At 38.5% G+C, this 27127-nt stretch overlaps 2 protein-coding genes across 2 annotated transcripts in view; both read right to left on the bottom strand.

Annotated features, from left to right (window-relative positions):
* Positions 1 to 24407, bottom strand: part of LOC112052211 (uncharacterized) — a 113247-nt gene extending 88840 nt beyond the window's left edge. Inside the window, exons 1-3 of the mRNA XM_052886201.1 lie at positions 23859 to 24407; positions 9444 to 9532; positions 1672 to 1858 (exon numbers count right to left, since the gene is read on the bottom strand). Coding sequence (XP_052742161.1) covers positions 1672 to 1795 — 124 coding nt within the window. The 5' untranslated portion in view covers positions 1796 to 1858; positions 9444 to 9532; positions 23859 to 24407. The remainder of the gene's footprint in view (positions 1 to 1671; positions 1859 to 9443; positions 9533 to 23858) is intronic.
* On the bottom strand, positions 8528 to 26979 carry LOC128198869 (serine/arginine repetitive matrix protein 2-like). Its single transcript, XM_052886317.1, has 4 exons — positions 26772 to 26979; positions 25233 to 26630; positions 9444 to 9532; positions 8528 to 8596 (listed from the first exon to the last, which is right to left on the bottom strand). Exons 1-4 carry the CDS (start codon positions 26977 to 26979, stop codon positions 8528 to 8530), a joined length of 1764 nt encoding a protein of 587 aa, XP_052742277.1.
* Between the last annotated feature and the right edge of the window lie 148 nt (positions 26980 to 27127).

Here is a 27127-nt window from a genome sequence, read left to right as displayed (position 1 = left end):
AAAATTAAGAAAATTCTCTGGTATGCAGGTTTCCTCACGATGTTTTCCTTCACCGTTTGAGACACGTGATATTTAATTTCTTAAAATGCACACAACTGCAAAGTTGGAGGTGCATGCCCCGGACCGGACTTGAACCCACACCCTCCGGAATCGGAGGCAGAGGTCATATCCACTGGGCTATCACGGCTGTTAATCCTTATTATTCTGAAATAACTACTTGAAATTTTTCCGATTGCTTTTCCACGTATCTCTTTGTTTATCTACCCAAAAGTCGAAATCTAAAGCCTGAAACCTCTCGAGCTAGAAGCTTTTGATATGAGCTATTATGTAACCACGAGTTTCACGATTTATACGACTTCACTCTAATAAACAGTTCATGCAAAATAATCAACCGTGACTAATAGCAAATGAAAGGTTGCGCTAATAAATCCTTTATTAACAGTTGGAATGTAGATATACGAGTGTAAGCAGTATTGAATAATCTCGTTAACCAAGCTCTAATTTCACCGCAGGCTTCGGGGCAAAATCTCCATTTGAATGTCACTAAAATTGAGCGTAATTATTCCACTCCGCGGGTTATAGTACTCTAAAAGGACTAGCGAAACGTTGACATTTTATTATCCCAATTAAGCACAAAATTGGATCTCACCTTTAGGCAGGCAGTTGCTAACGGTTTTATAATACCCCCTGATCTTGAACTCGGTGTTTTTACGGCTCTTTGTAAGTGTTATTATAGCTACCAGAAAGGTTTCCTATTGTAATAAGGTGGAGGGAAGGTGGATTAAAATACAATGAACGAATAAAAGTATTAGGAGTACAAAATATCAGCTATATTCACAAGGCAGTCCTGTAGTGAACCACGAGAATCCAGGGCTGAAGAGGACTTCTGCCATACGTCATGCCATACGTCGTAAGTTATACGTCAGGTCCACTATAAAATAAGTTATTGGAATTGCTCATTTAAGAAAATACATGATTGTGGCCTGGAGTTAGAGAATCGATGTTGGGGGCCCCGTGCCTCGGAGAGCACGTATAGCCGTCAGTCCTGTATCTGATTCTCCGTTCGTGTCTGCCGTCCCATCAGACAAACAAAGAGAGGAAATATAGAGTGCACCAGTGATCGAACCGGAAATATTGTTTACCCTTTCGTCCTAACGCAACGAAAGAGAGAGCGATATTTTTGGTGAAGCACTATTGGTCGCCAAAATGTCATTTTGTCTTCACGAGATATGTCATGAGACGTATGATAGGCTTAGAGAAATTATTATTAATATTAAAGAGTTACCTGAACAGGCACGAGGAGGCAGAGGAAAGAGAAAGCAAAAGAAAGAGACGGCGCGCGACGGCGCAGCCCAACGACTTGAAGCAACGCAGTTGCTGCATGAAGTCGCTGACTTGGGCCTTCTCATGGGATCATTGGGCCCAGAACACATAGGCTAACCCGCGTACCAAAGAGGCAGTAACAAACAAAGAGTTACCTGAACAGGCCTGCGGCGGCAGTGGAAAGATGAGCGTGGTGGAGAACTTGCGGCGCGCGACGATTCAGCCCAACGACTTGAAGCTGCGCAGCTGCTGCATGAAGTCGCTGACTTGGGCCTTATCATGGGTTCATTAGGCCCAGAGCACAAAGGCTAACCCTCGGACCAAAGAGGCTAACAAACAAAGAGTTACCTGAACAGGCCTGCGGTGGCAGTGGAAAGATGAGCGTGGTGGAGGACTTGCGGCGCGCGACGGCGCAGCCCAGCGACTGCGGCTTGAAGCTGCGCAGCTGCTGCATGAAGTCGCTGCACTCCATCAGCGCCACGTCGGCGAAGTGCAGGTCGCACAGGATCTGGTTCTTGAAGCGGCGCGCGCGTTTCTGGACAGGACACAACCAGGTCAAACACCTTGTGTGACGACAAAGAAGATCGCACCCTCTAAGTTTGTCTTGGCCTTAAATATGTTACTCTTTACCAACCCATATTCGGCTCATTGCTGAGCTTGATTCTTCTCTCAGAATGGGCTAGGCCAATAGTCCACCACGCTGGCCCAATGCGGATTGGCAGACTTCACACACGCAAAGGAGGATGAAAATCCACACCCCTTTTCGGTTTCTACACGACATCGTACCGGAACGCTAAATCGCTTGGCGGTACGTCTTTGTCGGTTTGTTACTCACAAATAACGTGACTTTCTAGTGGTAAAAATATTTCAAAATCGGTTCAGTAGGTCCAGACTTTACCCCCTACAACACCACAAACTTTACCTCTTTAATATTAGTATAGATTTATTAGCATAAAAAGGTAGGGCAGTTAATTAAAAATTTTCTTTGTACAACAAAGTGGAATTAAAATGATGAATGTTGTGCTCTTTGCCCTTTATGTTATTAAGTTGGTTCTATCACCTTAATTAATTCATGTGCATAGCTTTTATAATGTTTGCATTCATCGTTGCTAATTAAAAATAATCCGTACTTTATATTGATATATTATAAACTAGCTGACGCCGCGCGTTTTACCCGTGTGGTTCCCGTTCCCGTAGGCACACTGGAATACTATATGACCTTAGCCTTCCTCGATAAATGGGCTATCTAACACTGAAAGAATTTTTGAAATCGGACCAGTAGTTTCTGAGATTTGCGCGTTCAACCAAACAAACAAACTCTTCAACTTTATTTTATTTTATAGATTATAGATAGATAGATTGCGTTTATCGGACGGATATTTTTAAGTTGGTGGTTTTAAATTATTATTTTCTTTTTCATTTACGTTTAACAGTCTTAGTATTTTTAATTTTCATTGTATTATAATTTTGCAATAGCGTTGAATGTCGTTATCAACCCATATTCGGCTCACTGCTGAGCTCAAGTCTCCTCTCAGATTGAGAGGGGTTAGGCCAATAGTCCACCACTCTGGCCCAATCCGGATTGGCAGACTTCACACATGCATTGAACTAAGAAAATTCTCTGGTAAACAGGTTTCCTCACGATGTTTTTCTTCACCGTTTGAGTCAAGCTTAAAATGCACACAACTGAAAAGTTGGAGGTGCATGCCGCGGACCGGATTCGAACCCACCACCCTCCGGAATCGCAGGCAGAGGTCATATCCACTGGGCTATCACGTATCTTGAATTTGAAGCGGTGAATGTATGTAGGCGGAATAAACAGATTAACACTTATAAACTTTTCACAGGACGTTATCTTATTGTTTTACTAAGTTAGATAAACAAAGGGATTGTTGAAATAGATATCCACCTTAATGTGTCAACCCTCGTCTTGCGGAAAGAGGTAGGGAAAGTAAACATTTCAAATGGACATTTCAATACAAGAACTTTGGTCGTTTCAAAGAAACAAACGGTTTTTATTATGGCTGAAGTTACTTCGAATGCGTGAAAGTTAATATGTGAGGAAAGTTTTATTATTGTTTTGAAAGATATTCTTACACTGTCACACAAAGTATGCTTTGTATTTTTGCAGACTAAAAAGTGATTACAAAATAAGAAAACGAATGTCGAACAAAGGTTATGATTCACAACATTTGTCAGGACAACTTAATTAACAAATCAAACTGTAACCAAAATAAGACCCTACAATGGCAGAGCATGACCTTGAGTGAAGTCACGCACTTGTAAACGTTGTGTAGGGTTAAAGGTACCTTTGACTGTTAACAAACACTCCCCTTTTCCACTCAAGTCACTCTCCTCGCCTATCCCAAGTAACCCATAAAGAATTACACAACAAGAGATGTGGACGGCTCAAACGCTACGAGTACACTAAAGCCGTCCGTACCGCAAGTCGTTGCAACGCCGCGATAACAGTATCATTACCCCAACGATTGTTTTTAATAAGTGATCCGCTATTCTTCCACGGTTACGGGGGTTTAGTGCTCCACTCAGGCCATAGCACCCTTTCCGTCAAAACGCTTTGTTTAAATAGTCCCTAATAGATAATAAATCTAGTTTGACAAGCCAAGATAGACAAGATGATAAATCTAGTAGTCAGTTAAAAACAATATTAATGAATTACCTAAAAAACTACATATGTCACTGAATACCACACAACACAAATGATCAGGTGACGCGTTCGCCCGAAACATGATTGGCGTAAATTTTCATTCTACCCACATTATTAGTTCTCCACACCAGTACTGACACAAATATTTATTCATCCCGGAACATTACAATGTCAACCGCATGGTTGATTAAATCGGCTGCCCCAATAAGCTGAAAACCAACCTTCGGAATATCCAAATACTCGTTTTGTCAAATTCTGCACCAACATGCATGTTTATAATAAAGACTAGCTGACGCCGCGCGGTTTCACCCGCGTAGTTCATGTTCCCGTAGGAATAAGTAGATAATAAATAGCTTATAGCCTTCCTCGACAAATGGGCTAGCTAATACTGAAACAAATTCTCCCTATGCGGATTAGCAGACACAGAGAATTAAGAAAATTCTCAGCTAATGCAGGTTCCTTCATGGTATTTTTCTTTCACTGTATGAGACTCGTGATATTTCATTTTTGAAATACTTAAATCTAGTTACATTGTGGTACACTTTTGTAAGTCTACTTGTTACATACTTAAAAATGGCTTTCAGAAGTACATCATCACTATCTGGCAGCCCACATTTTTATGAATGAAAAATGTTTTTTATCGGCGCCATAAAGCTTTGATCTCGGCAAAATGGCGGCAATACAAACGATATGCAATGCCGTCATCTGAATGTAATATTTATATTTGACGTTTTTGAAGCTTCGTTGCATCGTTAAAAGTGTACTTTACAAAATATTTTTATTATATTTTACTACCTGACTGAATGTTTTTTGCCGAATATTTTGCCCGAAGAGTTAGAGTTACCTGCGTAGCAGCCCCTGCGTAGCAGTAGTACCTGCGTAGCAGTAACTTATAGCCTATGTTTTTTGTTAATAATGTAGTTTTTCCATGAAAATCGGCTTAGAAGTTTAGTCGTGAAAGCGTAAAAACAAATAAACTTATTTTCGCATTTATAATACGAGTATGGGTGTTTCCTTCGTTGTTGTTGTTCTATTTAAATAAATTATAATGTATTATTTTCTAAGACCAGTTTAAGTTTAATTTTATAATTTTTTTAAGCTTTATATTTTATGCATATAGGTAAGCTTTGAACCCAGAAAGTTAAATATTGGTTTTTAAATAAAGTAACTTAATAATAGTCGATATCATTTTACTATAATACGCCACATAACAGGTCATCTCAAATGCGAAAAGTCCTGGATTCGATCTTCTGACGTTGTTTGATGTACGTGGATGTTGGGCATTATATAAAAAACAGGTTGAGTTAAAATGCAATAATATTTTGTTTAGCTTAAACTATCTTATCACAGGTAGCTGGCCCTAATACTTAATAGGGAGTGCAATATGGGCTATATTGCAATAAAATATAGCCTATTTTACTCTGTGATAATACAGCTTTATATTGGCGAAAGAGTTTTCAAAATCGATTGAGTAGTTCCAAAGATTATAACCTCACAAACATACCAACTTTAAAATATACTTTAATATACTAGCGGACACCCGCGACTTCGTCCGCGTGGAATTAAGTTTTTTCACAAATTCCGCGGGAACCATGAATTTTTCCGTGAAAAATAAGTGTTAATCCAGAGTAAAATCTATTTCCATTCCAAATTTCAGCCAAATCACTTCAGTAGCTCTAGTGCAAAGGAGTAATACACACTTACACACACACAGAAATTTTCGCCTTTATTAGTGTGATTTTCATTTGAAAAAAAAAAAATAAAACATCGTCTATATAAAACACTGTTGCCTGTAGTGTATTGTTCCCGCAATTTCCAGATTCAGAGACGAGTGATTGGTTCCCCCATTCACGCCACCATGGGGCGTTGGTTTTATTGTGATTCCTTTGATTAATTTCCTCCAAGGGTAGCAACTAGCGGGATAGTGGATGACCTACTATTTCCCATTTATTACACTACTAGGTTAATTAGAATTTAATTGGAAATTAATTAGTTAGTTATGAGATTGGAAATAAACTTAGAAATTGAGAAATTTATAATTTATAACATAAAAACAAGTTCTTGCATACAAATTGGTTTTAAAAAGTGATTGAATGAGCGTAATCGTAGAACTGTCGATAGCGCAAGGTATGCAACGTTGATCCAAGTTCGCATTTGGATTTTAATACTTTTATTTTATTTATTAATTAACCCCCTACGCAAAAAGAGGGGTGTTACCAAGTTTGACGTGTCTGTATCTGTCTGTCAGTCTGTCTGCACCATAGCTTTCGAATGGATAAAGCGATTTCAGTTTAGTTTCTTTTTGTATGAAGGGTGACTTACGGGCGAGTGTTTTTAGATATGTTTGATGAAAATCAGTTGAGCCGTTTAAAAGTTCTGCGGGTTAAAAGTGGGGAAAAATAATTGAGTGGGGTCTCAAATTAAATGAAAAAAAAAATTAAAGAGAATATAGATGACTAGATCGAGAGTGTAATCATTAATTTTATGACCTTCGAGGGATTTTCAAAATTTTCAATTTTTGTTATTGTCTATTGAAACAATCAAAGCTATTACATACTTTGGAAGTTAAAGAAAGCTTTTGCTTTATATTTTGAAAATAGTTGAGTATTCATAGCTCAAATCTGTAATATATATCTAGCGTTTACATATGACGCAGTGCACCGGTTTAGATAGTGTTTTTTTTTGCAATAAATAATAGTTGCTTAATTATTTTTTGTAAACTTGAATAAATTTGTGCATGTGTAAATTTTGGTCACACATTTGAAGCAAGCGTACTTTGCTCACGGGTACCTGAGTACCATAGTTTTCCGGAAAGAAACACTCAACTATTTATTTCTAATTAACGGACGCCCGCGACTTCGTCCGCGTAGAATCCGCGCCCCGCGGGATCCATGAATTTTTTCGGGATAAAAAGTAGCCTATGTGTTAATCTAGACTATAATCTATTTCTACTTCAAATTTTAGGTAATTCGGTTTAGTAGCCGAGGTGTGAAAGAATCGAGGCGGCTAGGTAGATTATAGTCAAACACACAAACACTCATATTATCAAAATCATAAGGTTTTCGTAAATCTCGTGAATCCAAGGCTAAAAAGTAGCTTATATGTTAATCAAGAGTAAAATCTATTTCCATTCCAAAATTCAGCCAAATCGGTTCAGTACTTGCTGCGTTAAAGAGTAACAAACATCCAAACATTCATCGAAACATCCATACAAACTTTCGCGTTTATAATATTAGTAGGATGGTCGTCATAAGATATGTATGTCCCAGATACTCAAAACAAGGACTCAACAAGAATATTATGTAGTATAATTTAATAATATAATTATCGTAGTAATACGTGATTGTCAAAGACTGGTTTAGAATTATTTGTAATTAAATACTGCTAGCGCTGCTGTAGAATCCATTATCTATTCTGTGTATTTATTTAACTGGAGCTAGTTTGTAATTATTCAAGCCACGAGGGGCTTGTGGGGAGAGCTGGGAAATCAACCGTATCCGATATCTATTGAAACTTGGAATAGTTTTAAGCAAATAGATTGGTTTACTAACACAATAATTAGCTAGGTTTCATTTATTATTTAAGACGTAGGTATATTTGAGGACGAGCAAAGAACATCGTCGAGTCTCCTCTCAGAATGAGAGGGGTTAGGCCAATAGTCCACCACGCTGGCCCAATGCGGTTTGCAGACTTAGCACACGCAGCAGGTTCAGGTTTCCTCACGATGTTTTCCTTCACCGTTAAATAGCATCAAATAATATTTATTATTATCTATTGACAACTCATCCATAATTATTCTATTGTTAATATGATTAAATAAAATTACAAAGAAGTAATTTGTTTTCATTCCATTTTGCCAAAGTGCATGAGAGCGTCCTGGTAAATATACCTAATGATAAACTTCTAGTATTATAGACCCGAAGTAAGTCTAGCATATATTGTGGGTATTAAGATGCTTGATTTCATCACATAAATTAATATACTACATATTATTTAGATCATCATCATCATCACCATTAACAACCTATATCGGCTCACTGCTGAGCACGAGTCTTCTCGCAGAAAGATAGGAGATATTATTTATATACTACATATAAATACTTATATAAACACACCCAGACACTGGAAAACACCATGCTCAGCTTATCGAACAAATATTTTTTCAGTTGTGGAAATCGAATCCACGACCGTGTATGCAGAAAGTAGAGCTACTACACTACCACGCCACGAAGCCGTTAAAGATAGATCAAAGCTACGAATCCTTTTCTCTGTAGAAATACCTCAAATTCAAAATCCAAACTCAAAACTCGCTATATAATTTTTATACTTATATAAGAAAGAAATTAATTCCCAAGCTTTTATTAACCAATCTAATCTTCATTTATTATACTACTAACAGTATAAGTTAAACATTTCACTTTCAGAAAGTTCAACAGAAGGGTTATTAAAACGCTGCCGAAGAGCGAACAACCAGATACAACCAATATTATCTTAGGTACATTGCCTCAAAGTTTTTGGACCGAGCACTTAATTGCCTCAGTGTCTTAATTTGGAAAACAGACCTGCAACTAAGACTATGTCTAGACACACGAATGGCCGCAATTTCTGAAAATTGGTCGATTAAACATTATTAATAGGTAATTGTTATTTAGTTTTTATGATGTTTAAAATAATAGCAAATTCTAATTGTCACTTAGTAGTTGAAACTTCACCTCAATTCATTGTAAAGTAAGTTACCTACTTGTGACACTGTCATGATTATGTTTGGTATTCAAAAAGTAAAAAACAAATAACTATAGTCTTTTCTCAGTTTGTAATATGCTTGTGTGTATCAAACAAATATATTACAAAGCTAAACATTATGTAACATATTTCCTAGGAAAATTCTAGAAAATTATTCATTTTTAATCAGTAACTTTTTGAAATTCTTGTTCATATCAAACTCTTTCACAAGTTTCACTATGCCAAAATTCAAACTACTTTGTCCGTGTGATTATGGTAAAGGGGCACCTATATAGGGTTTTGCTTCATGGGAATTATTACAATTGTTATCGCCGCGTTGCAACGACTTGCGGTACGGTCGGCTTCAGTGTGCTCGTGGCGTTCGAGCCGTCCAAACCTCTTGTTGTGTAATTCTTTATTACTTGGATAGGCGGGGAGAGTGACTTAAGTGGAAATCGGGAGTGTTTGTTAACAGTCAAAGGTACCTTTAACCCTACACACAACGTTCACAAGTGCGTGACTTCACTCAAGGTCATTCTCTGCCATTCTAGGGTCTTATTTTGGTTTCAGTTTGATTTGTTAATTAAGTTGTCCTGACAAATGTTGTGAATCATAACCTTTGTTCGACATTAGTTTTTTTATTTTTGTAATCACTTCTGAATCTGCTAAAATAATATTATTAATAATAATAATAGATATATTGTTATAAAACAATTATAATTGTGTTTACCTGATTGGGTCCGGTGAGGTTCAACCCGCAGGAGTTGCAGCGAAGACATTCCTCGTGGTAGTGGTTGTTGTCGTACAATGGGGACGGCTCTGGAAAATACAATATTGTTAGGAGAAGGTAGACGGAGAATATTCATACGAGTTACATGGCTACGTGAGCGTGGGCGTTATTTTTCGCGTCTTGTAAAGTGACTTTGACTTTAACCATAAATGTATTTTGTTTAGTTATTTTAGATCTATATTAGAACGATTTTTTTGTCACTAACTTTGAAGTATGTTAGCCTAACATTATTAAATAGCTCAACGGTAAACCATTGTACAAATATAATCTCAATTTGAATCAGTTAGCATTAAATAAATAGTAAATACAAAGTCACGTGATTTAAGAATTACTTACAAAAACTAGTTGGTTTACGTAAACACTTTGACGTATGTACGTCAAAGTTAGTGAATTGACCGGCTGAGCTACTCTTGAGATCTTGCCGGGTTTGGTTGGATAGGGAGAACTACATGGGATTGCTGGAAAAGGTAAGTGTCGGTACCAGTAGAATTGAACCTTAACCCTACACCCGTTGGTCACAAGTCCCAAACTCTCTACCACACGATGGACCAGCTGGCCTATTCGCTATTTTGGTCTTTATTATCAACCATTTAAAATAAACATCAAATCAATTGACAAAATGTCATTTACCTACTGTGTCATGTCCACCAGTAAGTACTGGAGGATTTTGTCTTTATAAATACGAACTTTCTAACAAACAAACATTTAATTATTTTAACACATATTTGGAAACTTCGCTAATGTTTCAAGCTTAAAATGCAAAATATGTATGTTTGAAATTGAAGTTGGTTTACTTCCAAAGTTAACTTTAGACTAGCGTTTTAATATTATTTGGACGATAAATAGATTTGCATTTTTCCGTAAAAGTACTGCACACATAAATATTGAATTTTATCGCCATGCCATTTATATGTATCAAAAAGAAAGCAGGGGAGCAGAATGATCCCCGAGGAACGCCGGATTAGAAAACTGACATGTATGATTGATAGCGGTACTTGCGTACATATACGGATTGTTAAATACCTTTGCATAATCAAGTAAAAAGGTTCAGCGTAGCCTACTTAGTTTTTTATGGCGTGAAGAATGCGTGTATCCATTTCCCGAGTGTTATGGAGGTTCACTTTTAATTATGCATAGCGAGTTCACGGGCAGGTGATTCACTAAGCATAAGGGATTCGAATCTCATTCGTGAGAGCGAACGGTAAATTGATGCGGGCGCTTGTGCCAATTTACTTACTTATTCAAAGATATTTAAACTTTAGTCACAGATTAGGTAAGCTTGTAATAATAAATGAACATAGGAGTTTTTTTATCAACTAGGGAACGTGATTATGCGCCTAAAATTCTGATTTGTAATTTTTTTTGTACAAATTCCGCGGGAGCCACTGTCGTTTCCGGGATACGAATCAGTGTTTTACTCTAAGGTACCAATTCACACTGTACTAAATATCATCCAAACGGTTTATTGATTTAGCCATTAAAAGGTAACAGACTGATGAACAGACTTACTTTCACATACAAACTATAACTATAGATATTAGATAATTTACACCACCATTTGGTGTTTATTGATGATTGAAGAATGATTTGTGTTCGTGGGTAGGCGTCCACAGATTCGCATTGTAAGCATGTAACGGATTTTAGTATTCTATGTATAGAAAGTCATATAAGTGCGTCCATTGATTCGCATCGTACAGATCACATCGAAGAAATTTTACCTACCGTAAAATTAAAAATTCGTTCGATCCGATGCGTCCGACATAAACGATGCGGATAGTGGATGTCTGCGTTTAACTGATAAAGAAGTTTCAAATCTTAATATATTCTCAAAACATGTATAAAACACGACGTGTATCAGATATCTTTATTAAAACATTTGACAAGTGAAGTTGAACACTGACAAAATTTTAGGAGAACAAGTCAAAGGAGTTTCTTAGTATAGGATAAAATAATTAGCTTACTCGTAATTGTTGCCGATGTATATATTTCAAAATGTAAGAAGAAAATATTGTCATTAGCCGCTCTAGCCTTTAGCATGACTATCTTTGCAGCTGTTGTTGTGGGAAAGTAAAATCGCTTTTTGGGCGAGATGCCAGCGAGCATATTAGTGGAGCGAGCGAAATTCTTGTTGACCCTTGAAATTTTAGACTGTACTTTATGTACATAATATGTACTCTACTTAACATAAATAGAGGTTATGTAGTATGTATTTTTAACGAAAATCCTCTATCTATTTAAAACATGACCTTTTTTTTCTCTACAGCTTTAGCTATGTTGAGGTTCTATCAAATAAAGGTAGGTACAGAAAATCTAGAAAGCGAAAGGTCACTCATCACAAAATATCGAAAACCAGTAGAGCGTCACAGTAGACAGTCAATTGGTCACCTGGAATAATAATTATGGGCTCATAGAATTGTGCTTTTTTCAAATTTACATTTTGCCACCTCGATTTTTTGCAGCTCTTGGCACCGCTTTGGAAAAATGGCGCCTCTAACCATTTTTTTGACGATAATTTTTCAAGTACCTACCTAATTTTACGATAAAAACATTATGTGCAGAATATACTAGAGATGTTCTGATGATTTTTTTCCATAGAACTAATAGATTCAGTGTACGATAACTGCAAATTGTTACATAACATTAATACAATAAAAACTTTGTACCGGCTAATTCACTATAATTGACGTATGCAAGTTGACTTATAACTACGAAATTGAGATTCTATGTAACAAATGTCATCTGGTGCTTACTGGTGGATATCACAAAGTAGGCACATGACATTTTGTTAATTCAAATGATGTTTATTTTAATAGTTCGATAGTAAAGACCAAAATAGTGAATAGGACAGCTGGATGACTGAATTTTGCTCGATATTATTTTTGGTAAATCGGGTTTTCTAAAACTTAAACCTAGCTAAATTGATTTATTGCCCCCGAAACTCCCTGTATACTTAATTTACATGATCATATTAATTTTAATTACTTCTACAACTAAACCTTAATGTAAATACAGCGTCACTTAGTGCGTCATAAAAATACACCAACAAATTTTATTGGAGTATTAAACGTAAGCTATATAAAATAGGTAATAATTAAAGGCAGTAAACTCGGCTGCGAATAGGTATTTCCATTCTTTATCGCCCCCCACAATGCGTAGTAATGTTTATTTCAATGTAACAGTCGTTTCGCCCAAAGATGTAATATAAGTTCATTAGGTTTTATAACTGTTAGCATTTATTCTCGTAACTTTGCTTTTTATATTTGAACTAGCCACCCACCCTGGGTTCACACGTGGGCTTTGTATATATATGTCGGCGAATGAGTTATTTGACATTGACTAGTAGTAAAAGGGCCCCTCAACCCAACTTCCATCAATTGCAAGTCTGAGATTCGATCGTGCTCGACTATCTGCCCTATGATAGTTAATCCTGGTTTACATCTGATAGTACCGGCGCTACACTTGATCAATATTGTAGTTAGAGGGTAGAGCTGTAGTAGTAAGTTAAATGATCGATTCGGTGATTTATGATGATGATGAGGACTACGTATTTACTTTTATAGATTTCCTTACTTTAGAATCGCTGTACCGATCACTAAATTTTTTTTAAATTAAATAAATAAAAACAAATAATAAATTGCACTAGCATTCATTCTGGTACTACATCATTATTAACAACCCATATGCGGCTAACTGTAGCACGAGTCTCCTCTTAGAATGAGACTAATAGTCGACTGTGCTGGCCCAATGCGGATTAGAAAACTTGACACATGTAAACTACGTAAGTAAAATTCTCAGGTATGCAGTTCACGATATTTTTTCCTTTTTAATTTGAAGCACGTGATGTTAAATTTCTTTAAATGCACGTAACTGAGAAGTTAGGTGCACGGTTTTATGGTCTGAATTCGAACCTACGCCCACCGAATTAAAGACAGAGTCATATATGTGTTACTATATGTTTAGCATTACAAATGAGCCTTATCTCCATGGGCTTATTATGTTTAGATCATACTTTCCCTTTCGACTTTATTTATAGCATCTTAATCCTATCTTACTAACATTATAAACGCGAACATTTGTATGGATGTATGTTTGGATGTTTGTTACGCCGCAACTAGAGAACCGATTTGGCTGAAATTTAAAATGAAGATAGATAATACCCTGGATTACTACATTTCATCCCGGAAAAATCCATGGTACCGCGGGATTTGTGAAAAATTTAATTCCAAGTAGACAAAGTCTCGGGCGTCTGCTAGTTTTTTTTTACAATATTATTGCTATATCACCGAAGATAAACACTCATAGTATAAATTAGTCCATTCGAAAGTCTAATATGTGGTTTTAAATTTTCTAAGGTTCCAAATAACTCAAGATAAATAAAAGCTAGCAAAAGTATTATGAAAACGGAGTGAACTTTCAAACAAAATATTCATGCTCACATACCTACTGTAAATATGTCAGGGACACCTAAAATGCCGTTTGATTCTCTAAGCTATAAATACGTTGCTAAGACTTATGTGAATCTTCTTTGTATTTTCGACACGCCAGCTATCGGCGTGTCGTATTTATACTCGAAGTAACGATTGTATACGCCGACGAATGGCGGTATATCCATTCCCACAGGCTAGATTACGAAATGCCTCAGGCCGGTGTCGGGCAGCAGCGACACCGGCGCGAGTGATCTAGCACTGCGCTGACCAACCCGCATGCCCAGCGTGGTCAGTACTGGGCAAAACTTTGTATGGACGGCAAAAACAAAACACAGCCCCTAGTCCCCGGCAGCCCCGCTATTCCTGGCTCTGGCAGCGGTTATGGTAACGGCGGGGCAAGGGGTGTTAAGAATCTCCGGCAGAGATTCCGCTGCCAACCCCGACGACTAGACCTGGCAACATACAACGCACGCACTTTGAGGTCCGACGAAAAGGTCATCGAGCTGGAAGAAGTTATGAGCAAGTTGCACTGGGATATCATAGGATTGTCTGAAGTCCGAAGAGAGGGGGAGGGCTCGATAATCCTTGAATCCGGCAACATGCTCTACTACCGGGAGGGCGACCAACAGTCCCAGGGTGGTGTCGGATTTATCGTTCACAAGTCCCTCGTGAACAATGTTGTAAAAGTCGAGAGTGTGTCGAGCAGGGTAGCGTTCCTGGTCCTCCGAATTACCAAACGGTATTCGTTGAAGGTTATACAGGTTTACGCACCGACCTCGACACATCCCGACGAGGAGGTAGAGGTATTGTATGAGGATATTTCTAAAGCCATACATGCCTCAAACTCTTATTACAATGTTGTGATGGGGGATTTTAACGCAAAGCTGGGCGAACGTAGCGGTTCAGAGTTGAAAGTGGGACGATTTGGATATGGGCAACGGAACGATAGGGGCCAAATGTTGGCTGACTTCATGGAGAAGGAGGGCCTCTTTATGATGAACTCCTTCTTCAAGAAGCCACCACACAGGAAATGGACCTGGATGAGCCCCGATGGTTCCACGAAAAACGAGATTGACTTCATCTTGTCTACCAGACGGCAAATATTCAACGATGTTTCTGTGATCCATAGGGTGAAAACCGGTAGCGATCACCGAATGGTTAGAGGCACGTTGAATATCAACATTCAGCTGGAACGGTATCGACTGGTGAAGTCTACGCTCCGACCTACTCGTGCCCATATTCAAAACCCCGAGTCCTTTCAACTAGAACTGCAGAACCGCTTTGATTGCCTAGCAAATTGCGAAACTGTGGACGATCTGAACAACAGGTTCGTGGAAACTGTCCATTCCGTTGGGTCTAAGTTCTATAAGACCCACCGTGCGAAAAGAACCAAAAAGTTCTCGGACCAAACACTTAAACTCATGGAAGAGAGGCAAGAAATGAGATTACAGTCTTCAGCAGATGCGTCAAAATACCGACAAATCAGTAGACAGATCTCTAAGTCGCAAACCAGCGACTTGCGAAATTTCAATACCGAGCGTATTAAAAATGCGATTGAAAATAATCGAGGCTCGAAAGTTTTCGCCAGAGATCTGTCTATTGGACAGAGGCAGCTGACGCGTTTGAAGACCGAACACGGTAATCTAATTTCTTCCAAGCCCGAGTTATTAAGTGAGGTCGAGAAGTTCTATGGACAGCTATACACGACTACTCAGCAGCCTGTTGCCAATTTGGCTAAAGACCCCAGAGCCAAGTTGACCCGACACTATACCGAAGATATCCCGGACGTCAGCCTATACGAGATTAGTGTGGCTCTCAAACACCTGAAGAACAATAAGGCGCCAGGTGAGGACGGAATCACAGCAGAACTCCTGAAAGCGGGTGGAAAACCGATACTTAAAGTCCTTCAGCGATTGTTCAATTCCGTCATTCACGAGGGCACGACGCCTGAGGCGTGGCATAGGAGCGTGGTGGTTCTGTTCTTCAAAAAAGGTGACAACACCTTGCTGAAGAATTACAGACCCATCTCGCTGCTAAGCCATGTTTACAAATTGTTCTCGAGAGTCATCACGAATCGTCTCGCTAATAGGTTTGACGACTTTCAGCCTCCCGAACAAGCCGGTTTCCGAAAAGGCTTTAGTACCATAGACCACATCCATACGCTGCGGCAGGTTACACAGAAGACTCACGAGTATAACCAGCCACTTTGCTTAGCGTTTGTGGACTATGAGAAAGCCTTCGATTCGGTGGAAACCTGGGCTGTGCTAAGGTCATTGCAGAGATGCCGAATTGATTACAGGTATATCCAAGCGTTGAAGTGCTTGTACGAAAACGCCACTATGTCAGTCCGTATTCAGGATCAGACTACGAGGCCAATCCAGTTGCAGCGAGGAGTGCGTCAGGGAGATGTGATCTCTCCGAAGCTATTTACCGCCGCACTGGAAGACGTCTTTAAGCTTCTGGACTGGAGCGGACTTGGCATCAACATCAATGGCGAGTACATCACTCAACTGCGGTTCGCGGATGATGTAGTCATCATGGCACAGACTCTGGATGACCTTAGTACCATGCTCAATGACCTCAGCAGCGTTTCTCAACAGGTGGGCCTGAAAATGAACATGGGCAAAACAAAAATAATGTGTAATGCTCATGTATCGCTCCACCCAGTTATAGTTGAGAACGCTGCACTCGAAATTGTAGACGAATACATATACCTAGGACATATGATCCAGTTAGGTAGGTCCAATTTCGAGAAAGAGGTGAACCGTCGAATCCAACTCGGCTGGGCTGCATTCGGGAAGCTTCGCGACATCTTTTCGTCCGAAATTCCTCAGTGCCTGAAGACAAAAGTCTTCGAACAGTGCGTGTTGCCAGTGATGACCTATGGTTCCGAGACTTGGTCGCTAACTATGGGCCTCATAAGAAGGCTTAGAGTCACACAGCGGGCGATGGAACGAGCTATGTTAGGAGTATCTCTGCGTGATCGAATCAGAAATGAGGAGATCCGCAGAAGAACCAAAGTCACCGACATAGCTCAACGAGTTGCGAAGCTGAAGTGGCAATGGGCGGGGCACATAGTTCGAAGAGCCGATGGACGTTGGGGTCCCAAAGTGCTGGAATGGCGACCCCGCACTAGTAAGCGCAGTGTTGGCCGGCCCTCACCAGGTGGACTGGCGACATCAAGCGAGTCGCAGGGATTCGCTGGATGCAGGCGGCTCAGTATCGTGATGTTTGGAAGTCCCTACAAAAGGCCTATGTCCTGCAGTGGACGTCCATCGGCTGATATGATGATGATGATGATGAACGATTGTATTAAATAAATAGATGACGCCGCACGGTTTTACCCGCGTGGTTCCCGTTCCCGTAAGAAAACGGGAATAATATATAGCTTATAGCCTTCCTCGATAAATAGGCTATCTAACTCTGATAGAATTTTTCAAATCGGACCAGTAGTTCTTGAGATTAGCGCATTCAATCAAACAAACAAACTCTTCAGCATTACATATTAGTATAGATGAAAATATAAAAGTTATTTACAAGTCGCCTTAGCGTAGGCATCCCCCAAATTTTTTCATAATTTTCTATTTCGGGCTATAAACATCCAAATCGTGCGACTCGTTTACATACGTCTCTCTCCTTATCTGACGTCCTCTTTTTCTTTTTTTGTAAAACCCTTCATCATCATCACATCACATCAGCCGATGGACGTCCACTGCAAAACATAGGCCTTTTGTAGGGACTTCCAAACATCACGATACTGAGCCACCTGCATCTAGCGAATCCCTGTGACTCGCTTGATGTAGTCAGTCCACCTGGTGGGGGGTCGGCCAACACTGCGCTTACTAGTGCGGGGTCGCCATTCCAGCACTTTGGGACCCCAATGTACATCGTATATTCGAACTATGTGCCCCGCCCATTGCCACTTCAGCTTCGCAACTCGTTGAGCTATGTCGGTGACTTTGGTTCTTCTGCGGATTTCCTCATTTCTGATTCGATCACGCAGAGATACTCCTAACATAGCTCGTTCCATCGCCCGCTGTGTGACTCTGAGCTTTCTTATGAGGCCCATAGTTAGCGACCAAGTCTCGGAACCATAGATCATCACTGGCAACACGCACTGTTCGAAGACTTTTGTCTTCAGGCACTGAGGAATTTCGGACGAAAAGATGTCGCGAAGTTTCCCGAATGCAGCCCAGCTGAGTTGGATTCGACCCTTTGGTAAAACCCTTACACAGCTGTAAATTGAAAAATACTGATCGCGATGGATCGTGTCGTACTAAAACGAGAATGTATTTGGTTAGGTTTTAAATCTTATATTTGGAACGGCTACGATACCGTCGTGTTCCATGCGCTCTATCTGCATATTATTCTTTAATCTGTGAATGTATGTAAATAGTAATTTGATCCTCTAAAGCTATAAACACGATGTTCAAACTTACGTGATACAGCTTTGTAACGCGTAAGCTATCGGCGACACTTATAGCGACGATCGTAAAACACCCACACAGCGATAAATACAGTTTCAGTTGCTCTACTTAAGCCTACATAGAACGGATGTAATGGAAAACTACTAGCGAACTTAACCAACGTTGAATGGATAATGAATAACGCTTGAAAATTATAGACTAAAGAACTATAGAAGGCTCATTAGCGACGAAGCAATAACAAACTTCGAAGTATAGAACATCGTCGAAAGTTTACCTATCTATTCGGTATTCTACAAAAAATATTTCGAGGGGCGCGCTTCGGAATTGGTTGATCGTGTCACATTTTCCGTTCTACCACACTGCTAGGCATCGCAGAGATGGCCTTTTTCCCCACTTCCTTCAATGTGGGTATAGGTGGGTCAAGACTGAATAAACATTTTCTAGGCCAGAGCGTTCCGCCATAACCCATTAACCACCACCCGTGGGCTCCTTATCGGGGTGAAGATCTTTTTTATTTTTTTTTTATTCTTTACAAGTTAGCCCTTGACTACAATCTCATCTGAAGGTAAGTGATGATGCAATCTAAGATGGAAGCGGGCTAAATTTTTAGGAGGAGGATGAAAATACAAACCTCTTTCGGTTTCTACACGACATCGTACCGGAACGCTAAATCACTTGTTGATACGTCTTTATCGGTACGGTGGTAACTAGCCACAGCCGAAGCATCTCACCAGCCAAACCTAATTATGCTTTTTGAAATTGTAGATTTAGTTTTCGATAACTTTATAAGAAATATGAACAATTTTACGTATATTTGTTACAGTCAAAGTGGTTATCTAATCCAACCATTATAATTAGTACAATAACAAATTAACCAAATTAGACAAAATGATTAATGGCACCAACATTAATCAAATAATCCAACTATTGTGTAACTTAATTATAAGTTGACTTGGACAAAGTAATCTAAATGACTGTAGTACTAGAGACGTTAGAAAAGTTAACGTACCTATATTGGAATGTCATACATTTTCGAAATTACCCTCATTTTTAAGCTACACTATTCAATAGTAAAAGTATAAAAAATCATTCATTTATTACATTCGTTACCCCACGCGATCCCGTCGAACGAGTTCTGACTATTTTTTAACATGAAAAAAAACCGTATACATCTAAACAGAAGGAAAACATGACATAATCACTAATAAATAAATAACACTTTGGTGACCAAGGAGCGATGGGTGTCTTGACTGCTTTGAGTAAAGTCAAGCTCTAAGGAGATTATGATGAAAAATAAATTAACTAAAAAATTAAAAAAAAAAAATTGTGGAGTTTACTGAAAGGGATTTTTCATTTTACATGAGAAAACATTTAACAATAGGTTAATCAATATCAATAATATCTAGCTTTAATTGAACATATCAAATCAAAAGCATTCGAAATAGGTATTTTAAATATTTCGACAATGACCTAGATTTTATAATTGGGTCATGATATCATCTAGCTTCGCTTTTAAGTACAAAAAGAGAGGGAGCTCCTTGCCTTAATCAAGAATTACCTATTCTAAGCATTGGAAAATATATCACCTACCTACTTGTCAAGATCGCTCAAACTGTCACCTTTATTATGATCAATATATTAGTCAGTGACACTGGAAATCTGTCGGGAACTTTATACCTTCCTAACTCAAATAAAAGACAAACTTACGTGACATAATTCAGCAATAGTTTCCGACGTTTTAGTGACAACCGTAATACACTCACGTTGAAACATCTTTACGGTTCATATAAAATGGCGGTTATTCGCGGCAACTTGATATAAAATTTATTGGCCCTACTGAAAATATCAAATTCTCGCTTTATTATATCTAATCAAGTAGGAGTTGCTGGGTGCAGGTGAAATCGGCTTACTGCTGTCGAGTCTCCTCTCAGAATGAGAGGGGTTAGGCCAATAGTCCACCACGCTGGCCCAATACGGATTGGCAGACTTCACACACGCAGGTTTCCTCACGATGGTTATTCTTCACCGTTTGAAACGCATGATATTTAATTTCTTAAAATGCACACAACTGAAAAGTTGGAGGTCCCACACCGGATTCGAACCCACACCCTCCGGAATCGGCCACCCACCCACGGCAGTCTGGGTGAAATAGGATCAGGTATTTCGAAATCCTTAAAGATAGCATGTCATCAAGCGAGATGATGATGATTATGATTTCTTACTTAGAACCAATTATGAGCACTGATAGCCCAGTGGATATGACCTCTGCCTTCGATTCAGCTTCGAGATGTGATTTATTCATAGGTTCGAATCTGGTCCGGGGTTCAGTTATGTGCATTTTATGTTATTACTAGCTGACGCCGCGCGGTTTCACTCGCGTGGTTCCCGTTCCCGTAGCAATACGGGGATAATGTATAACCTATAGCCTTCTTCGTTAAATAGGCTATCTAAAACTGAAAGAATTGTTCAAATCGGACCAGTAGTTCCTGAGATTAGCGCGTTCAATCAAACTTTTCAGCTTTATAATATTAGTATTAGTATAGATAAATAAATTATTATTCCTAGCTAGCTAAAAACAATGTTTTTTGCATTGTTACTAATTATTTTATAGAAAAATAATCTTAATCATATTTTGTTTATTTCTAAAAATATAACCATAAAAAGATTTTTTAATTTACATTCCTAGTTTTTTATTCACAGAAACTATTAAAAATGTGAACAAACAAAAATACAGAGAATCCGTTACGGAATACTATCTTTGTATTAAATTCACTTTCAATGGAAGAAAGTATTACTTTCTCCGTAAGTCTATGACTTTTAGTCACGTACACAATACTATGAGCCGTTTCGCTATTATCAACGAGGCATTGGTATAATGCCCCTTTTTAGGGTTCCGTAGTCTACCAGGAACCCTTATAGTTTCGTCATGTCCGTCTGTCCATCGGTCCGTCCGCGGTTTAGCGCAGAGACTATTACTACTAGAAAGCTCTAAATTAGTATGAATATGTACATTAAAAATGTGAACAAAGTCATAAAATAAAATCTTGAAAAATAATTTTTTTAGGGTACCTCCCCTACATGTAAAGTGGGGATGAATTTTTCATTTGTTTATTTCATACTGTGGGGTATCATTGGATAGGTTTTTATAAGATATTAGGGTCTTATCCGAATAATTTTCGATTTAGTCTATAAAATAATAAAAGAAAGTTTGAGAAAAAAGTTTGTTTTTTGGGTTCCTTACAAACAAAGTGTGGATGAATTTTTCATCGTCAATCCCATGGTGTGGGGTATGGTTATCGGTATTTTTGTTCATTACGTAAGGGATTAAAATGCTAATGTAATCTACAGAACCCTACTCTGCGCGGGGACCGACACGCACTTGGCCGCTTTTTCATTGGAAGTTTTCGCTTGGTTCTTAGAATGTTCTGCAGAATATTGTTTTTTTTTTATTATTTTCACTGATGATAATATCTTTTGGGATTTATTTAATAAATATATCACGTTTTTTAATTTAGGAATACTTGTTTCATATTGTTTAGATTTTGTGATAATATACAACATATTATAGGTACATCTTTATACTCGTAGTTAAAGTAACTATTACTTAGCGTCGGAAATACTTGCGATGCTTGCATCTGAGATTGTGGGATATCAAAAAAATACTACTAATCAGTTTAAAGGTGGGATGATTTGACAATTATATGTGATTGTAAATGATCATGCGCTTAGAAAGGGCTTATTTACTTTTGACTTCAAGAAACCGAACTTGTAAAGTAGGGAAAGTGAACCTCTCTGGATCTTAGTGATGATATTGTAAACTTATTTATTCGCAAAATTTGTATTATTTATTAAAAAAATATACAAAAACATATATTAAAATATTTATAAAAAAAGGAATAGGTTAAATTTTAGTACACACAAAATTTTAACTTGAAATTAATAAAATAACAAATTAGTTGTAGCATAGTTTTGTAGTCACATACTTTTGTAGTTACATACTTGCTACGCGTATCTACGAGTACGTAGTACGTACGTAGCAAGTGACGAGGAAATAAAGGCGGCCGTAAATGAACATTTTGAAGGCAAAGATGGCGAATATTTTTCGACTGGGTTTAAAGCTCCTTAACCTCCTGCATTGAATTAAAGGGAGATTAAATTGAAAAATTTTTTTTTTATACATTTTTTATTTATTTATTTATTTATATATAACAATGATAAAAATTAAAAGGTGCAGACATAAACTTGTTAAAGTTTTTCTGTGCACCCTTTTTCGTTGTCAATGCTGTAATTAGATCTACTATATACTTTAAAAATAATTAAAAATTAAAAGATAAACCATTTCTATCATCATTTTTAATACATTAGGCTCAAAACTTTTCAACCTGGTTCGTTAAAAATATGATTAGCAGGCAATGTCATAAAAATATCTTTTAGGATTATGTGTCTCAGAGTACTTAGATCGATCAAATGTACTTAGCTCGTTGGAAGATAGTTAAAATTCTAATAGTGATAATATCAGCCATTATCTTAATGCCTCTTTGCTAACTTAACAACTTTAGTTTATGTCTGGCAGTATAATATACGACTTAAGTATCAAATTGTTATATGATACGAACTTTTTTATCTTTTTATTATTTAGCTTTTTTATGTAATAGTAACTAGAGACCGCGACTTCGTTCGTGAGGTTATCGTTGTGAACTAATTTTGCTAACTTTTCAAGCTTTTAGGGGATCGATTAAAAAAAATGATCAAATTTTATCCTATAATTGTATGATAAAACACGTAACAATTTTCAACAATATAAAAATAAAAAAATGAACAGTTTAATACAAACTTTAATCAGTATTTAACACCATAAAACCATTTATTCTTATGGTAGAACGATTCTATGAATGAAGTGTGAATAACGTATATACAACTATTTATCGAAACTGACCATGGGAGTTCAATTTTAAAACGTTTGCGTGATAATATAAATTCAAATTTGTATTAGAAATTAATTGGGTTTTTAATAAATAGTAGTTTTCCATATTTTATAATTTTAATGCTTGAAACATGAGCGATTTATGTTTTTTACAAAAACGAAACACATGAAAGTTCTTGAATCGAATTATATTTTGTATAATTCTGATACATACATACATGTAGAAATTTTTAAACGTACGACTTGATAAATTAAGAATTTTGATACGAATTTTTAATTTTTCACTATTTTACCGCCTTTTATTTTTGCTACAAAAAGTAGCAGTTTCTCCAAATTCCAATTTTTTTATAAATATTAATTCAACAAAGTAACAATGATCGAGCACTTACAAAATAAATTTACAGTTATCAACTATAATTTGTATTAAGCTAAAGAAATATTGAATCTATTTTTTGGTAGAAAATGATAGCTAAATAATAAATATCTCTCAATATGAATTTGTTCAGGTAAAAATTTTCCTTTGTTAGGCAAAACAATAATTTGAATTCTCTCGAAATTTGAAAAAATTAAAACTTACCATACTTTTCCACTTTGAAACGCGATATCTTGCACTAAGATTTTTTTATAAATAATTTTTGTTCTTCTTTTATAAAAATTAGAAACTATTTGGTGTTTTACGTTTAAGATACTACGGTAAATATGATTACAACTTATTGTTTACGTTAAAGTCAAGTTTACTATTTGCATAAATACTATTACGAAATGTCACTACAACACTTTCCCGATACTATTTCTAAACACAGCACTAATGTACAATTAAATAAAAAACTAGTTAATCCCAAAAAAAATAATACAGTTCAAAAATCCCGATTCGTATTCGATGACGTTATCTAGAAACCGATTCGTTGTATATACAGATTACAGTATCACTGTCAGCCAACGTTGGTCCAGGAATATTTACTCGCAATTGCAGGCTGTCAATGTAATGTAGGTTCGTTGTGAACGGCACGTCACTTTCGCTTTAGTAAACATGGCATCAGGCAACAGATGACAGGGCGCGGGCAGGCGAGCCTGCGCCGGACGGCCGCGTTCATCTCATCTCGCTCCCGAGTACCGCGCCAACGCGTTGCTAGTACAGACTACAGAGTGATAAAGCTTTCGCGGCGACAGCGCCTTAACTACCGCAGATGGCGCCACCGCTCACGATCCTCTCGCGAGGCCTTCTCTCCGTCTTCTCCGTCGATAAAACAGTCGCCTGCTAGAGAGAGATGTCAAAACTTCCAGTGAATCGATTGGCTGGCGGGAATGGGCGGGGAAATAGCACGTGGCCGTCCATTTGTATTGTAATCGGAGTGCAGGTGGATTGTAAGCTCCGTTTTGTAGTTACGTGAAGTTATCATTCATTCATTATCATCATTTATTAAAAACGAAATGCACGGAGTTATAATCGAAGCTAACTTGTTTTGTATCGTTAAATGTGAATTATTTGTCATCTGCAACGCTTATTAGTAGATAGTTTCAATGATGGAATATAACTATTAGACGTACGTAGTAGGTACTCTTTGTTTAAATTTCTTTGACTTTTTATCAAAGTTAGTTTATAGTGATGTAGTATTATTAAAGCAAGATTGATCGTACCTAAATATAGTAAATTAAAGCTCCCAATAATATTATACGCAATTGTAACTACATCAGTATAGGCAAAGCTTTATTCCTTTGGTCAGATATTAATACGAGTAGATATTAAGCATTGTGTTTATAAAACAATTTAGAATTGATTTCATTTTGCATATTGGTAAACAGTGAACCGGAATAGATTCAAGTAATGTTTTGCAAAGTTCCAGCAGTATAGGATCTAACGTAACGCAAAATATGGCCTAACCCGATAATAATGAGGTTCATTTTAGAAAAATAGAATTGTTGGATATATCAATGAATAATTTTCACTTACCAGTCTGTGTACTGGAATCGAAGAACGTGCTCGTAGTTTCTACGGTCATAGTGCCAATGGTTCCGTCTAATATTTGCGTAGACGAGTCGCGGCGCCCACGAGCGCGCATACAAGCGTCGTCACTCTGAGAACTTTGTCGGCGAAAGTTACGACACCGAATCATTTCCTCCGTCGTAGACTGTCGGCGGAAACCACGCGCTATTAGTATTTCTTCTGTTGTTGATTGTCGTCTAAACATTGTACGTTCTGGTGGCCTGGCGCATGGACTAGGATCTCGACTGGAACAGGAACTTGATTCTGGGCTTCGAGCTCGACCTACTCGAGCACAGGACGCCTGTCGACGTAAACGACTTCGTCGTCGTGCCGCTGAAGGACTCAATTCACCACCGCCTGCTCTGTCAGGACTGAGTTGATTTCGTTCCCGCCGTGGTCTCGCTGCTGAATCAGGACTTAAGGAATCACGTCTTGCTCTTCCTGCATCATCCGGTTCTAGAGTAGGCCCAGAGTCTCTACGTCGCGTGCCTGGAGGACCGGTTGGATCATCGAATGCAGTCGCTTGTCGTTGTAATCTACCCAATCGACGTTCCGGACTAGCAGCCGCTCGAGAGTCTCTTCTAGCTCGCCCGCATTGTGTCGTAGAGTCTCTTCGGCCACCCAAGTTAGGTGGAGTTCTACCACTGGGAGTTGCTTGTGTCCCCTGAGCTGTTGAAGTTGCCTGAGTTGCTTGAGAGGCCTGCGTATTATTAGCAGTAGGTACAGTGGGCGACGTTGGTGACGGAGTTACTGCAGACGTGATAATAGTTGGCATAGTCATCGGCGGACATTCTCCGTCCGATCTACTCGGTTCGTGTACAGTTACTACAGTCACAGATGGTAGATGAGTTGACGGGCCAGGGTCTGATGAAGCATCTACAAAAGATGGAGGAGCAGGGGTGGGTGGAGAAGCTCTTCTCTTTTTATGAGTTGCCACCACTCGCGGCGGTGGCACTGCTACAGAATCTCTGCGATGTCTGTGTCCATCCACTGAATCCCTTCGTTCTTTGTCATCGCCTGAACCACGCCTTTTAATACGTCTCTCTCGAGTAGGCATGACTGTGGTGGAATCTTTGCGATCTAAAAATCCAGAAAAGTCAGACTTGAAATCTTGGGGTGCTGCTTTTGAATCTCGGCGTTTCGATGCTGATGATTTAATGCCAGAGTCAGCGGAGGAGTCTCTCCGGCGTCGGGGTGGCGGTTCGTGTCTCGCCCAGGGCAGTGACCGAGCGAGGTCTGCTAAGGTTTCGCGTCTCGATAGTGGAGCTCTTTGTCGTCTTTGCTGTGTGCTGCTGCCACCGCCGCCCCACTCGCGAAGAATGTCTGTGAGTTGAGCAAGAGATGAGCGTCGTCGGCGGGGGCCACCTACACAACAAAAAATGCAATGAAAACCTTGTTCGAATTTAGACTGTTACACGAAATATATCATATTGGGATTTCTTAGTTATCTTTCGAATTCCTGGAGAAATATTTAGCAGTTTTGTGCAAGTATTCAAGCTCACTCACCTCTGGGTTGGTCAGCGACATCAGGCTCCGGTGGGGACAGACAGCAAACTTGTGCCGCCGAGTCTCTGCGGCTGCCAAGGCGCTGCCTGAGGGTTGATTCTTCTAAAGTGGACCGCGTCAGCTCGTCCCAACCGTTCCCACCAGCCCACACGAGTCCCACTTGATGGGACAAAATCGGTAGGTTGCAAACGAAGCATATCGCAGTCATCGTCCTGTCAAAAATGAAACTCAATTAATTATGTGGAAAAACAAGAACGCTTTTTATACCCTGACATTTTTTGATCGAGAAAATTTTACTTTCGAATTTTTAAGCATTTTGTAGGATCACTCACGCCTTATTGTTACGAAAACACGTA

Source organism: Bicyclus anynana, chromosome 16 (genome assembly GCF_947172395.1).
Source record: "Bicyclus anynana chromosome 16, ilBicAnyn1.1, whole genome shotgun sequence".
Taxonomy (NCBI): domain Eukaryota; kingdom Metazoa; phylum Arthropoda; class Insecta; order Lepidoptera; family Nymphalidae; genus Bicyclus; species Bicyclus anynana.
This window is presented reverse-complemented; position numbering and strand designations above follow the sequence as displayed.